Source organism: Rosa rugosa, chromosome 3 (assembly GCF_958449725.1).
Source record: "Rosa rugosa chromosome 3, drRosRugo1.1, whole genome shotgun sequence".
In the NCBI taxonomy this organism is placed as follows: Eukaryota; Viridiplantae; Streptophyta; class Magnoliopsida; order Rosales; family Rosaceae; genus Rosa; species Rosa rugosa.
The window spans coordinates 55,954,585-55,969,229 of record NC_084822.1 but is presented as its reverse complement, the minus strand read 5'-3'; the positions used below and the strand labels follow the sequence as shown (position 1 = coordinate 55,969,229).

The window sequence follows — 14,645 nt, the reverse complement described above, 5'->3', positions numbered from 1 at the left end:
ATCAAAATTCCCACATCAAAACCAAAAAAAAAAAAATATATTCAAAAAAGCTGGAGACTTTAAGCAAAACAAGCCAAACCCAACTCGACCCACCGTGTTTTCATCCAAACCCAGCTGAATAACCCCATCCGGGTTACCCAATGATAGGAGCATAATAATGCGATAATAATGTTGTTAATTCCCATATTTACTTTGTTAGTTTATCTTATTTTCTGGTTAATTTAGTTATTTTTATGTTTATTAGGTTTTCCGAAGTAAGGAAAGAAATAAGAGCAAAAGGAAGGAGATATGTGTAATTGATGGAGAATTGTGGACTCTTGATGAATCAAGGAAGCTTAAGGCAATATGAAGGAAAAGATATTCAGCAATTAATTCTCTTGGCTGCTCCTATTGGATAGAAGGATGTCAATGAATCCTAAATCAATCAGAACATAACCAAGAGGTCCGTTGAAGCCAAAGAGTTAAAGTCCCAAAAGGAAAGAAGGAAAGAGTTACAAACTGAATAAAATCTCTCCTTGGACGTTGAAGAAACACACCATCTCACATACGAAGAAGCATAGACGCACCAGAGCTGGAGGAGAAGCAAGACTGCAGAACCACACCATAAACGATCGATCGTTAGAATTCCCGAGATCGATCGCTGATCCGTATTTTCCAATTTTCTGATTTTTGTTGTCTTCTTTCTCCATGAACTCCTTTGTGTTTTTGATTCCCATTATGTGTAACTAAATTTCCAGTAGTTATGGGGTAGTTGAAGCCCCTAGACATGATCCACAACATGCTTTGACATTCAATTTGTTTTCCAATTAATAAAGTTGAGGTTTTGTTTACGAATTTCTCATTGATGAATTCTATGTTTGTATGCTTTGGAGGCCTACTTAGTATGCATGCTCGGGTTCCAATACTTTGATTGTTTGATGCCTGGATCAATAGTTGGATTCCTCAAATTGTCTAGAGAAGTAATTAGTAGTTTTCACTAGCAAGTAAACAAAATCCTAGGTTTAGCAAGGCTCTAAGTTATTTGCAATGCCTAGTGATTGCTCAAACTCTTTTCAAACTTAATGATCTCTGCATGTTCAATCTGATAAACGTACCTTTAGGTTTCATTGCTTGGGAATAGTCTAGGTGTAGAGCACTTCCTGCCTAGCGTACAAAGTAAGAAAGAGTAATAGGTTATGTTCAAGCGTACCGAGCCAATCTGAGCGTCTTCAACTAAGTTAATTGGTAGTAAATTGGACAAAGTGTGTTGTATGTGATTGTTAGGGGTGGATACTTTCTTCCTAGCTAGTTTCATCATCTTGATATCAACCAATCTTAAATCTGTTCAGTTTCATTTTTCTTTCTGTTCCCTGTTTTTCTGTATTTTATTCCTATAGCAAATCAACTCCAAAATTCACCAAATTTTGTGTGCTGGACGCCTTGTGTGTCTAGTACGTCTTTGTAAATTTTCATATTTTTCTGGGTTGTTTTGGTTAAGTTTTTAGTTTGTTTTTCGACTGCTGTTCTGCAGGAGCTGCAGTCACGTTTTTGTGACTTTTGTTGAAGCACTTAGTTTAACTTAATCCTTTGCGGGAGACCCTTATTTCTCTATACTACGATTGACATATTTGCAGGAGAATAAGGAAAATCAATAGCTTTAAAATTAGCTATCACCCAACTCGTTGTACGATCCTTCGCCACCTTCCTCAACCCGACATAATACTGCGGCTCACCTACATAATACAGTGTTCAGCATGTATCAAATCCCGCTCTATTCGAAAAAGGGAAATTTCTCTAAAAATCTCTTCGAAACGCAAATTACATATTACAAATCCCAAATTATCCAAGCTATAGAAACAGCAGAAATGGAAGAGCAATTTACCGTTGCGAAAGCCGAGCCTAGTTTCACGTTCGGAGAATAGATCGAAACCGAGCTTTGACTCGAGGTCTTCATCGGCGGTGCGGGTGAGCTTCTTCTGCTTCTTGGAGGTCCATGAGTCTCCGACGACCGGACCACCTAATTGCACAATAAACACCTCTAAACACAAATCCACGAACAAAAGCACATTCAATTTCGAAACGAAAACGCTAGAAATTACCAAGGACGCGGACGATTTCGGCGGTGCCACCTCCGTCGTCGGAAACGGGAAGCACATGGGGGAAGCGAGTGGTGAAAGTCTTGAGGTCCTTGACGACGACGTTGAAGGCGGTCCCGCCGAAGAAGGCGAGGAGGGAAGGCTGGGCGGCGGGGTTAGGATTGAGACTGTAGGAGGAGGAGGAGGAGGAGGAGGAGGAGCGGGAAGGATTAGGGCTTAGGGCTTAGGGAGCTAAGGGCAGACATGAAGTGAGACTGAGAGAGAGATCAGATCAGTACTTACCCAACCCTAAACCCAATTCACCTTAACTCATCCCTTCCTACTTTCTGCCTTTAAAATTTACTACAACAGTAGCTTCACGGCTTAATAACGTTAATAATGGACAAACCGACGGGACCACATGGTCAATGTTCAAAATGCCGGTGTATCGCACACCGGCGGTGTATAGAATACTTTTCATTGAGTTTTGCACTTTCTTACTGCAGTTTCTGTTTTTGGTTTCTTATCACTATGCCAAAAAAATCTTCAGACGACAGACCATATCTGTCGTCTGATGAAGTAAAAATCTGTCGTCTAGGTGGCTGCCGTCTCTTAGCCACTCAGACGACAGATATTCTCCGTCATTGATAATGCACTCAGACGACAGATTCAGTTTAAGGTACTGTCGTCTGAAGTACCTAATATTGAAGAATCGGGGTCTTTCTGTCGTCTGAAACACCATATCACTACATATTTATGTTGTTTCTGTCGTTTGATTTGAAGAACAATGACAGTTATATGTCGACTGATTTCGTATGTAACAACATTTATATCGTGAGTTATGTTGTTTGAGAATTCTTTGGACTACAGATAATTGTGATTCTTGTGGTTAGATTTGATTTCTAACTACAGTTTTAGTTTTTTTATGTTGTTTTTTTTTTTTTGAAGGAATAACAACAAACTATATTATGTAATAACCGAAGGTTACATGAGGCGATGCAAAAGCATCGAAAGAAAACAAAAGAGCATAATGAGATGCACAATCGCATCTATAATAAAGAGAAAACAATAAAGGATAATAAGATGCACAAACGCATATTGAATGAGAGGTAACCAGGATGTGACTTGATGTCGAACGACATCGCTGCACTGCATATGTCACGAAAGCAGTGTAAATGTAATAGTAACAGTAACCGTAGCCGTAACCGTAACCGGTGTTATGATCACCTAGAAGAGGTGATTCACTCACCAGGAGTTCGAAAGTAACTGAGGGTGTCAAAAACTCGAAAATTATCAAACGAACTCCTAAGAACCAGAACCAGTACCAGATCAATATGAGCAGCTGTCTTGGATCCAAGATCCGGGTTCGTAAGCGTCCAGGATCCCAAATACGGATCCAAATCAGGCCCGAGTCCAAAGTCAAGTCTGACACAGCATCCTTGACAAGAACCCAAGCCCATGTGAATCTAATGAGGGCACCTAAGCTCCTTGGCCCCCAAGCATCAGTTCCTCTCTGGGCACCCGACAGCCACCACACCCAATCACCACTGATCTGAGCTGCTGTTCCGCCGCCGCGCCAACTCTGGCTCGAGCCACCCACCAGCCGGCGACAATGGTCCACAAACCCAGACGACTTGTTCAGAAGAAAGCCGCCGGTAGCAACTCCTAGAGAAGATGCACATCAGCCTTCAACTCACAGAAACGACGCCACCAGTCATGCTGTTGTAGCTCACCGCAACTTCTCTCCGCAATCCTGATGTCGAATAGCAGAAAAAAGGACGCCGAACGGCCAGAATGATGCCAGTCGTGGAGAGAAATCGCGGACCAAATCTGACCCGACCCGGAAGACCGCAAAAGCTCCAATCGCGCCCGCCAAGATAGACCCAGATCTGCCAACGCCTCCGGCATCACGACACTACTTTTGAGTCGCGCTCGCCTAGGCCTAGACAAGCCACCACAAAATGGCACCACCATGGGGGATGCATAAGGATGCACATCAAGAGACAATCGATCTGGAACCCAAGTCTCCACGCCTCTGATCCACGATGGCTCAGAATACACAAGCGACAAAGAAAAACCAGCAATAATCGGACAAGATTTGGGCAACTCCAAAGAAGATGCCGTAGGTGTACTCCATTCAGGACGGAGAAAGGTACAGAGAGGCCATGGCCGAGGGCGGCGCTCTCCCAACCCTAGCAGATTTTTGCTAGGTCGAAACATTTTTTGAGGTTCTACTCGAAGTAGTTTTTTTATGTTGTTTGAATGTCACTTGGAGTATAGTCTTACCCAAATTTCTGTTGTTTGAATTAGTATTCAATCTCATTTTTCTGTTGTTTGTTTGGACTTTAAACCATTGTTTTAGTTATGTTCTGTTGTTTGAGAATGATTAGAAATATACTTTTATGTTGTTTGAAGTAGGTAGAAACAACATATGAACCACCTACTTTTGTTGTCTGAGAGCTCTTTGAACTCCACTTTTCTGTTGTTTGAAGTAGGTAAAAACAATATATCAACCACCTAGTTCTGTTGTCTGAGAGCTCTTTGCACTCTACTTTTCTATTGTTTGAACGTGGTAGAAACAACAGATGATCATTTGTTTATGTTGTTTCTATTTTCTTGATACAACATAAATTGTGAAACCTGCATATATATACATATGTTGCCTTTCAACCATTTCAACATCATTCATTTACAATCATCAAAACCATAAAATTGGACTAAAATCAGCATTCAAAATGATGCCTATGTTTCATTGCATCAACATCATCCAAAATACAATTCATAGTTACAACCATTTCAATATCTGTTTTAAAGTAAAAAATCATGTCTGCAAATCCATTTCTCTGAGCTCTGCTTCCATGTCAATTAAGATAAAGTATTAAGCTTATCTCTTGTTCATAAAGACAACAGTTGAACTATTTAGACATTGTGGACAAGGCGAAACTTGAATCTTAGGAGATAAAAGATACTAGTTACGACTTTGACCACACTAGACTTTAACATGCTTCAAACCTTTATCTGCAGCGATCTTTCCTCCTATGTAGGCCTTACTCCACATAATACCTGCAACCAAAAGCAGAAGCAGAAGTGCTGCTGTTAATATTCCGATTGATGTTATGGCTTTCTTCTTTTTGCCATCATCTGAAGGAACTTCAAAGTCTGCAAAGATGTACATTAATTCCAATCAAATTAATCAAACAAATAATAAGCTCAACTTAACTCGTGTTTTCCAATAAAAACTTATACTGCATTATCAAAAGCATCAACAATGAGTGCAATTCTAATTCATGCATGAACGATTTCAAGTAGGATAAGTACAAAGTGGGAGTTTGATATTACCTTCTTTTTATATCTTAGGAAATTTCTCCAACAGAAAGTGTGCTTCCTACTCCAGCGGATCATTCCCAGGTCAAACATAAGCATCTTTGATAGGCAAATAGCTATTCACTGATGTCTTAATCTCATATATACTAGTAAAATCTCAACATACAAACTTCTAATACAAACACTGGAATCTTGTTAATTTAATAACACAGATAGCAGAGATAGCATTCCATCACTACTGAACAATACGATTTCAGTTGACCTATAAGAAAAAAAAGAATGAGACCAGTTGCATACAACTCATAAAGGTTTTAAATTCATACCTGAATCCACAGTAACAGAAGCTGATAGAACACTGTTTCCAGTGTCTGCAGAGTAAACAACAGAATTTAGACAGTTCAAGACCACCATGGCTATACAAACTACAAATTGAATACGAAAAAAGAAAACGATGAATATAGACAAAACCAAAAATCAAGTTAATAAACTGTAGCACTTATACCTGAATAACAATGAGAGACAAAGATAATGCTAAGCAACAGACAAAGGAACAGTGACAGTAAAATGATACAAAAACTCTATTGCATACAACCTGCACAACCCAAAGAAAACAATAATGAAATAATGAAACTAATTGTAAAACAGATAAAGCAAAAACTAAAATACAATTAACATGTACTGATATAGACTCTCCCTCCTTCCCAAATTGAAAGTCAATAATACCTCAATAAGATCAAAATACTCAAAAGATAAAAATCTGTATCACTGAAAAGCTAAAGTCCAGAAAATGATCGTAAACCTCAAAACTAAAGGCAAATGGAAATCCCATAAAGCAATTACATCAAGTACTATTGATGTTCGTAGTTGATATGAATCTTCTACTTCTATGGAAATAACATGAGGAACACACTACTCATCTCCCAAAGCTAGAGCTCGCGGACGGGAAGAAAATTAGAAATGCAATTAAGCAGACTAAACAGTGACTCATTGAAAACCAACTTGCTCAGTGTGATGAATTTAAGAATGAGATGAAACGGCTTGAGAACATGAAATGGCATCAATTCACTCACTGGTAACCTGAAAACCATATACCGGTGACCCCAAAACCATATAGCTAAAACTTGTCATAATCTATCGTTTCCCTTTCTAAAGTATTAACACAAAAAGAACAAAAGGTGCAAGAAAGAAATATAAAACAAACTGCCTCACCCTTCACTTTAAACTTTGGAGCTCCGACACTTTAGCTAATGTTCTGTTTTAAACCTGCACAAAAGAGGTCGGTTAGCTACAGCATTTAGTATTCTGTAATACAATTGGCCTATGGTATCTTTTTTTTTTTTGGCCTATAGTATCTTTACGTTCACAAAGAAATCAAAAGTATTTTGTGAACTAAACAAAAAAGATTGAATTAGCTTGTGCCCAACCAAACAAGGCATTCTTGGTCTCTGGGTCTATCAGCTTTAGCATTGCCAATGGCTGAGAATTTTCTATAATATATCTGAGCTGTGCTACTGTTAAACAATCCTTCCTTGTATCTCCTTAAGGTTCTCATACCATTGCTTGCAGCATGGTGAATCTTTTCCTGCAAATTCAATGTTCAAAAGTCAACAGCATAACATGAAGAAGTAATGGAAATCTAGTCATAAAAAAATAATAAAAAAAAGAAAAGAAAAGAACCACAGATAAACTCAAGGAAGTGGGAGCAAAAACCTATGTCTATATTCCACAGAAGAAGTGAAATATATCCATGCATTTGTAAAGAATCGAGTTGTACACAAATGGTCAAAGCCAAATCATATCCTTTTCTATATCATTAATTCCTACATATGATAAAAGCTAAGAAATTTAAACATGTTGAGGGAAGGAGAGGAGGGTCAAACTGTTTCTGCAATGTAGGTAAAGAAGTATTTATATGGGATTCAGACTTTCTCAGGGCAGTGCAGGGTGGGACAGCATATTAGTTTCTACATGTCCATTTCTTTTGGTGAAATGTGTAGTCTTGCTCTTATCATCATCTATTTTCTATATCACTGCACAGACATATATTCGTTTCTCATCTTTCTGCAGTCACTAAAGCGGGAGGAGCATGTAACCAAACGAAAAGGAGGAGAAGCAACAAAAGTTACACAATATTTTGAAAAGTGATTCATTTTGAAAACAAACTGAATCATTCTGTAGCCCATTTCTATGATTTAGTACTTGCTTTTCATCCAAAACTCAATTACTCTAGTTCTCAAATTTCCACTAACAGGTATTTTGTTCTGACATTACTGAAAAGTTACAGTGAGGAAGTCTAATACAAGTAGATGTGCTGTAAGTATGGGCAATATAATCCCCAAATACAGAGAATGACAAGCCCTGAAACGAAAGCACCCACATTCAAACTCAAATAAGGATTTGCCGACTCTTATAGCACCCCTAACACAATATAACACAACACTTTTTCACCCTAAACTCTTGCTTTGATTTAAGCTGAGACTATAATGTACATCATCAAACATAACATTGGTAAATAACAGCATTGATATTGTCGAAACTCGAAAGTGGGTTGTCCCTGATAGCTTCAAGGACCAATAAGTGACTGGTATACACAACTAAATATCAGCAAGATTGCAGCTTTTCATAATCAAAAATTAAACTTTGCTAGAAAATTAGAGTTTTGGGCAGGCAGTCATGATTTACACTTTGTTTCATTTGTTTTTTCTGTCTGGAATTAATAGAGAACAGAAATCTAAACACCACAGTGAAGTCTGAAATGAACCCAACAAAATACCAAATCACCCAAACCAGATTAAAATCAGAAACCCCGAAATGCAGAATTGACCTTGTGGAATTTATATGGCAGCAGAGACCCAATTGGAAGCTTTGTAATCCCAAGTTCACAAGGAAATAAATGCACACACAGTAAACCAGTGTACCAAAAGCCAAACTCCTGCAACCCAAATAAGATTCCAAACACGCAATTTATCGATCACTAGAATCTGATTAGAAGGACACAATATAAACAGAGATTCAATATCAAAAGTAAAAGCTCAAGCAATTCCATCACCCACTGCAAATATACACCTAAATTGTAGGCAAAACCAAACCTAAAATTAGTCAGAAATCAAACACTAGACAAATGAATATTAGAAAATTACATTTTCAGAGTAGCAAGAATAAGATGGCAGAGTGGTATTTGGGTATATGGTTATAGTTAAGGGTTTATGGTCACAGAAAGGGGAGTGAGAGAATGGGATAGAAGGCGAAGATGAAGACAGAAAACCGTGGTGAAGGTGGAGGAATGAATCGGGAGCTGACCTGGCCACCGACGACAGCGATAGAGGGAAGCGAGTCACAAAGAGTCAGCTTCGCCGTGGTCACCGAGAGCTGTGCAAGCTCTTTGGATTTCGTTGACCAGCAAGACCAGGTTCTCCATACCCAATACTCAGCGGTGGCGGAGGAAGCTACGGTGGGAGTCAAATCGGGTGAAATCCGATACCCCCAATTTGGTATGCAGATGAGGGAGAGATGACAGAGAAATTTACCCACTGCAATTGCTGGAGGATAGACTTTTGCTTCGATAGCAAATGGTGTTTTTGTCCATGTGGGTAAGGATGAAGAGGGAGATTTCGCGAGAGAGGCGGCGAGCTGCGAGTAGTGGGCGTCGAAGAAGAGCATCGAAGAAGAGGTGCTGCTAGGTTTGGGAGATGGAAAATGAGTTTTATGATTTTTTTTTTTCACCAAGTGTGGGAAAGCACGTGGCCGGGTCTAGGTCTATTAAAAGATAGATAAGTTTTAGTTCAGCCAAAAATAGGTTTTTGTCCACACAAGAAGAAATAATTTCTTCATTTACTCAGACAACAGAATTATGTTGTCTGAGTTTTCTAAATTACAACAAACTTGAAAAAATTGATCTAGTATTGATTTTGATACTATTTAGACAACAGAAATAGTTAAAACTGTCGTCTGAAGATGTTCAAAAAAATCAGACAACAGAAAAAACCTCTTCTGTCGTCTGAGGGGTATGGTCTGAAGCATTTTTTGGCATAGTGTATTGCAGTTTCTGTAATCTGTTTTGCTTTATTTTCTTTTTTGCATTTCTGTTTTATGACTATGTATTGATATAGTCTAACAATATGCAGCTTTCTGTCGAAAACTTCATCTTTCCGAGCTTGAGATCATGCCATTGCCCTCCTTCATCTTTTTGTAATATTTAATCTTTTAGTAAACTTATACATTTTTAATTGGATTAAATACTCGTTACTCCTCATACTTTTGCATGAAAAATAGTTTAGTCCAAAATTTTAAAATTAAACAGTTTAGTCCTTATTCTTTCTAATCCTCACACAACATGTCCTAAAATGACTATTATACCCCTCACTTTTCTCTCTCTCTCTCTCTATATAATATATATATAGATATATATATTATATATAGAAAGAATAAGGACTAAACTGTTTAATTTTAAAATTTAAAATTTAAAGAATAAGGATAAGGACTAAAGGATAAGGACTAAACTTTTCTCTCTCTCTCTCTCTATATATTTTATATATAGAAAGAATAAGGACTAAACTGTTTAATTTTAAAATTTTGGACTAAACTATTTTTCATGCAAAAGTATGAGGAGTAACGAGTATTTAATCCTTTTTAATTTGTGAAGTTAGAGTTGATGTAATGATGGACTTTTATAAACTTTGGACTCTATTTTTTGACCATTTCATATGTTGATGCTAGAACTTGATGGACTATTGGACTATATCAATTGAATTATATGGACTATGAAGTATGGAATTATAGATTATTTTCAATTACAAAGCATGCATTAGTAAACTTGTAAACTCATTGTTATAGATTATTATTATAGGTTTGAAGAAACAAAAACTTCTCGAGTTACAATACCAAAGAAGTATATTTGGTAAAATTCTGTTTTCCAAAAAAAAAAAAAAAAACGAAACCGGGCCTAACCGAACCGTTCGGGGGTTCGGTTTTCGGTGTCAACTTCTCAAAATACAAAAACCGAACCTAACCGCACCGAGCCCAAATTTGGTTCGGTTTTCGGTTTAGGCTCGGAATCGAACCCACCCCTAGTAGAGAGTGTGTATTAAGTAGTTAGAGGTGTGTATTTAAAACTTCTCTTTGAGAAATAGTTAAATTGAGAAAATAAAAATTGTTAAAAGTTCCTTAATATATATGGATTATGATTTTTTATTTTTACTATTTCTTTTATGTATTTCATCAATTATTAATATTTTTTGTGATACTTTTTTTATGTATTTTACCAATTATTTGAGTAATTATATATACACATCCCCGTTTTATTAATACATAACCCACAAATTTTTTTTGCCAATTTTTGCCAATTTTTCCTTTCTTACCCATCATTTTTCTCTCTCATCATTCTCCTCAACTGCATGTCAAGAGCAATAACTGTCCCCAACTGCACTCGTTGTCAGTAGCAATAACTCTCCCCAACTATACTTGCCCCAACTACACTCGTTGTCGACAGCAATAACTTTGCGCAACTGCACTCTTTGTCAAATGTATTCTCCCCAACTGCACTTGTTGTGAGCAACTCAGCAACAATAACTCTCTCTCCTCCTCCCCCCCCTCCTTGGGTGCTCAGTGCTTGATTAATATGATTTAGTGCTAAGACATAGAGAATGATTTCTGGGTTTTATTTCATTGTTTGATTTTTTTTAAAGGGTTTGGAACCCAGTCTAACTGGGAGGCTCAGTCCCACGCTCTGAATTATTTATTAAATTTGAAATAGGCAACCGGGAGGGGATATAAAACCTGAACCCCGTGCAACATTAAAACAGTTACAATAATCCTCGTAGAGAACATCTTAAATAATAGCAGGAGTCTTATCTAACCATACATCATTTAACGCAGACAAACTAGCAAGGTGAGCAAGCCTATCTACAGCTACACCATTTGCTTCACGGAAAATATGTCGAATTCTACTTGACTGAAAAGCAGAAAGGTATTCTTTACAGTAATCTAAAACCCGATTTATCTCTGAAAAATTCAACTCCTCACTCTGTAGTGCAGCAATCAATAGGGCAGAGTTTCTCTCAATATCTATTTCCGACCAACCTTGGCGAATACCAAGAAGAAAACTAGCTCTACACGCCTCAGCTTTCATATTTAGAGCCGAATGTGCTTGTACAAAAGGTCTAGCCGAAGCTGTGACACTCCTCCCAAATTATCCCTGACCATTACACATTTACACCAATACCACCACAACCATTACTCGCTTTGAAAGCACCATCAAAATTAATTTTCAGTCTACCAGATGGGGCAAGTATAGTTGGATAATGTGGGAGAGTTATTGCTATAGTTGATCATTGTACTCATTTATTACTTTTTTTGAAAGGAATACTCATTTATTAATTGTTTGACTTAGAGTGGGAGAGTTAGGTCAAACCATTATTTGATGAATGAGTTCATTGGTTTGTTAAATTAATTAGTAAACTAGATAATTAAGAAGATTGTGAACTAATATTTTGAATAATTATTGATTTGTTTTTTTGAAAGGTTGAATATATAGTTGTTGATATCTTCTCATAGTTTCGAGGACTTGAAGGAGGAGGTTTTTTTTTTTTTTTTTTTCTTTTTCTCATCTTTCTTTTTTTTAAGATAATAAAAGGTAGAAAAATAATTTAAAATTTTATTAAAATGTGGTATGTGTATTAAGCAAATTGGGATGTTTAAATAAAAGTGTAATGAAAAAAACAAAGAAAAAACCTTCTTTTTTTATTTTTTCAGAATAAAGCCAAAATAATTTAGAGCCGTTAGATTTTGGAATGATAAGATGATATTTTTCTCAAGAATTACATGACATGATTTGACAAATAGGTGATTTGTATAGCGTATGACACGTATGATTGAGATCATAAATCTTAAACTTCATGTGAGACCAACAATCATTTTCCTAAAATTAATTAAATGAAACATACGTGAAAGGCTAATGTACCTGTCCTTGTTGGTGGTCGACCAGTTCTTCCTCTACGAGGGTAAGGATACTGGCTAGACCCTCCAAGAACTGGACGGGCATAGTGGGAACCGCTGTCTGGGTCACCGAGATCATTGTAGTAAGCATAGTCGTAGACCCTCTCCCATTCGTTTAGCTCTCCTGTTCCATTTCCTCTCAACTGCTCAAGTTCCTGTTGTCTGTATTTGCGTAGTGCCAATGGTGTATCACTCGGAAGATACGTCTGCAAACATTATATAGAAACTCTCATCTTCATTTTCAAGTTTATCAACAAACCATGTTTTTCGAATAGTTTGAATCAAGTTATAATATCAGTAATTACCTTGTTAGCAAAGAAAATACGGTCTTTCTTGTATTTGGATGCAGGGTAAACCCATGAGTTGCAAACAAAGTGGATCTGACCCGCACCGGGAACATCTTCGAGTGTGACCGTCTTAAGGAAGAACTCACTGTGATGATTGTTTCTTATTAAGAATGCTCCTGGAACTCCTATTTCGCCTTCAACGTCGTCAAAGCTAACCATGAATTTAGTCTCTCCCCCTGCTGTTAACGGACTGATTATGGTAATCCACTTCTCCAAATATCCTAATTTTCCGAGTTTCCCTTGCGATTCATTTGCTGTAAAAATTTACGGAACCAAGTTTATAAAGAAAAAGAAAAAACCACAGAAAAACTATATATATATGGTAAACAAAATTTACACTCTCTTGCAATGTAGTCTAGAAAGACTATCGATCAAGACCATTTTTTCTCTAGTGAATGTGCTGTCTAAGTTCATAGTCCGGGAACATAAGATTCTTATGTAAGTTTTACAGTGTCGAGTGAAAAAGAACATGATCACCCCACACATATTTAGTTCGGCATGGAATAGAGATGAGATGAGAAAACTCACAAGAATCACCATTAACAGCACTAATGAGCTGCAAAGAAACTCGTCGGCCCAAAAACTCCTTCACACGATCGAGAACCGAAGCATTAAAGTCATTGAAGTCAAAAAAATTCTTCTTCATCAGCACCACGGTTCCTTTGATCTTTTTGTTGGAACCATGGGTTTGGAACATCTTGTATATTCGGAACATTCAAGCAAAGGTTATAAAAGAGCACGTAGTTGGCGAAAGTTGGTTTGTGAAGAGGGAGAGGGCCACTGTGGTATTTATAAGGAAACAAGCTAGTGATCGAGGAGGTCTAATTAATTATGGGAAGCGAGAGTTCTTCACGTACAGTCATGTGCATGTTCCAATATTTAGGCTTGAAATGGAGCTAGGATACCGATATGTTTTCCCTCCCTGCATCCGAATCTTTCTCTTCCCCTGAACTGGGCACCGTGGCAAAGAAAAGAGAGTCTGGATAGGAGAAAAGGTGAATTTTGATGAAAGTTTGTCGAAAGTTCATGTTATGCAACATTTTTTTTTTTGGCGGTATGTTATGCAACATATGTTATACAATGAAAATCTCAAATTAGTGACGACTAAAGTACTAACTCAAGTACTCAACTCAAATCTCAACTATAGAAGTGTATAAAAATTTAGTATCTATTTAGGAAAGAAAAACATAAATTATATTCATTTTGTGTAATAGTTTATCTAATATGATACGAAAAAAAGAGTCACAATCTAAGTAATTTTAAAAACTAAAACACAATTAGAATTAGTTTTTTTTTTATAAGACACAATTAGAATTAGTTGATGGTTCCATGTTGATATTATATTGGTTTTTCTGCATGGTATTACACTAGAGCAATTGTCGATGTAGAGATGTTGAACACTTGAACTTAATTCAATTCGGTTTGGCACTAGGTTTGCAGGTCGATCGGGTTGGGCTGAGACTCGAGTCCGTGCATCAGGTCAGGATAGGATCACGGTAGGGGTCATCATGGGCCGGGCTAGGGCCGGCCCTACCCTGAAGTTTAGGACTTAGGGTAGGGCCGGGCCGGGCCTAGTCAAAGTCAACAAAATTTAGGGCCGGGTAGGGTAGGGCCGAGGCTTAAATATACTAACCCTTACCCGCCCGAAAAGCCCGAGTCACTAGGGCCGGGTCGGGCCGGCCTTCCAAATAGGGCTTGAATGGGCCTAAAAGGGCTTTAATTTGTTTAACAAAAAGAAATACATTATTCTTTTTTCCTTAAAATGTGGCTCCATGGTCATATATGCAATATAAGACTCATTGTTTTTTGTTGATCATATTTAATATATATATATATATATATATATATATATATATATATATATATATACAGATTTTATCCAGAGCGAGGCCTCGCTTTGAAATTTCAGAGCGATGTTAGAGTTTAG

The 14,645-nt window shown here is 37.4% G+C and overlaps 1 protein-coding gene across 14 annotated transcripts; it reads right to left on the bottom strand.

Annotated features, from left to right (window-relative positions):
- Positions 1–4,777: 4,777 nt before the first annotated feature.
- On the bottom strand, positions 4,778–13,433 carry LOC133739993 (probable linoleate 9S-lipoxygenase 5). Of its 14 annotated transcripts, XR_009860961.1 has the most exons (7): positions 13,247–13,433; positions 12,677–12,972; positions 12,337–12,577; positions 5,881–6,960; positions 5,702–5,746; positions 5,394–5,439; positions 4,778–5,117 (listed from the first exon to the last, which is right to left on the bottom strand). XR_009860961.1 is itself a non-coding variant. In XM_062167819.1 (4 exons), exons 1-4 carry the CDS (start codon positions 13,431–13,433, stop codon positions 6,893–6,895), a joined length of 792 nt encoding a protein of 263 aa, XP_062023803.1. In that variant the 3' UTR covers positions 4,778–6,892. The 14 variants fall into 14 exon arrangements, 3 of the variants coding, with proteins under 3 accessions (XP_062023803.1, XP_062023806.1, XP_062023805.1); XR_009860959.1 differs by having other exon boundaries at positions 5,702–6,960; XR_009860960.1 differs by having other exon boundaries at positions 4,778–5,439.
- Positions 13,434–14,645: the final 1,212 nt, after the last annotated feature.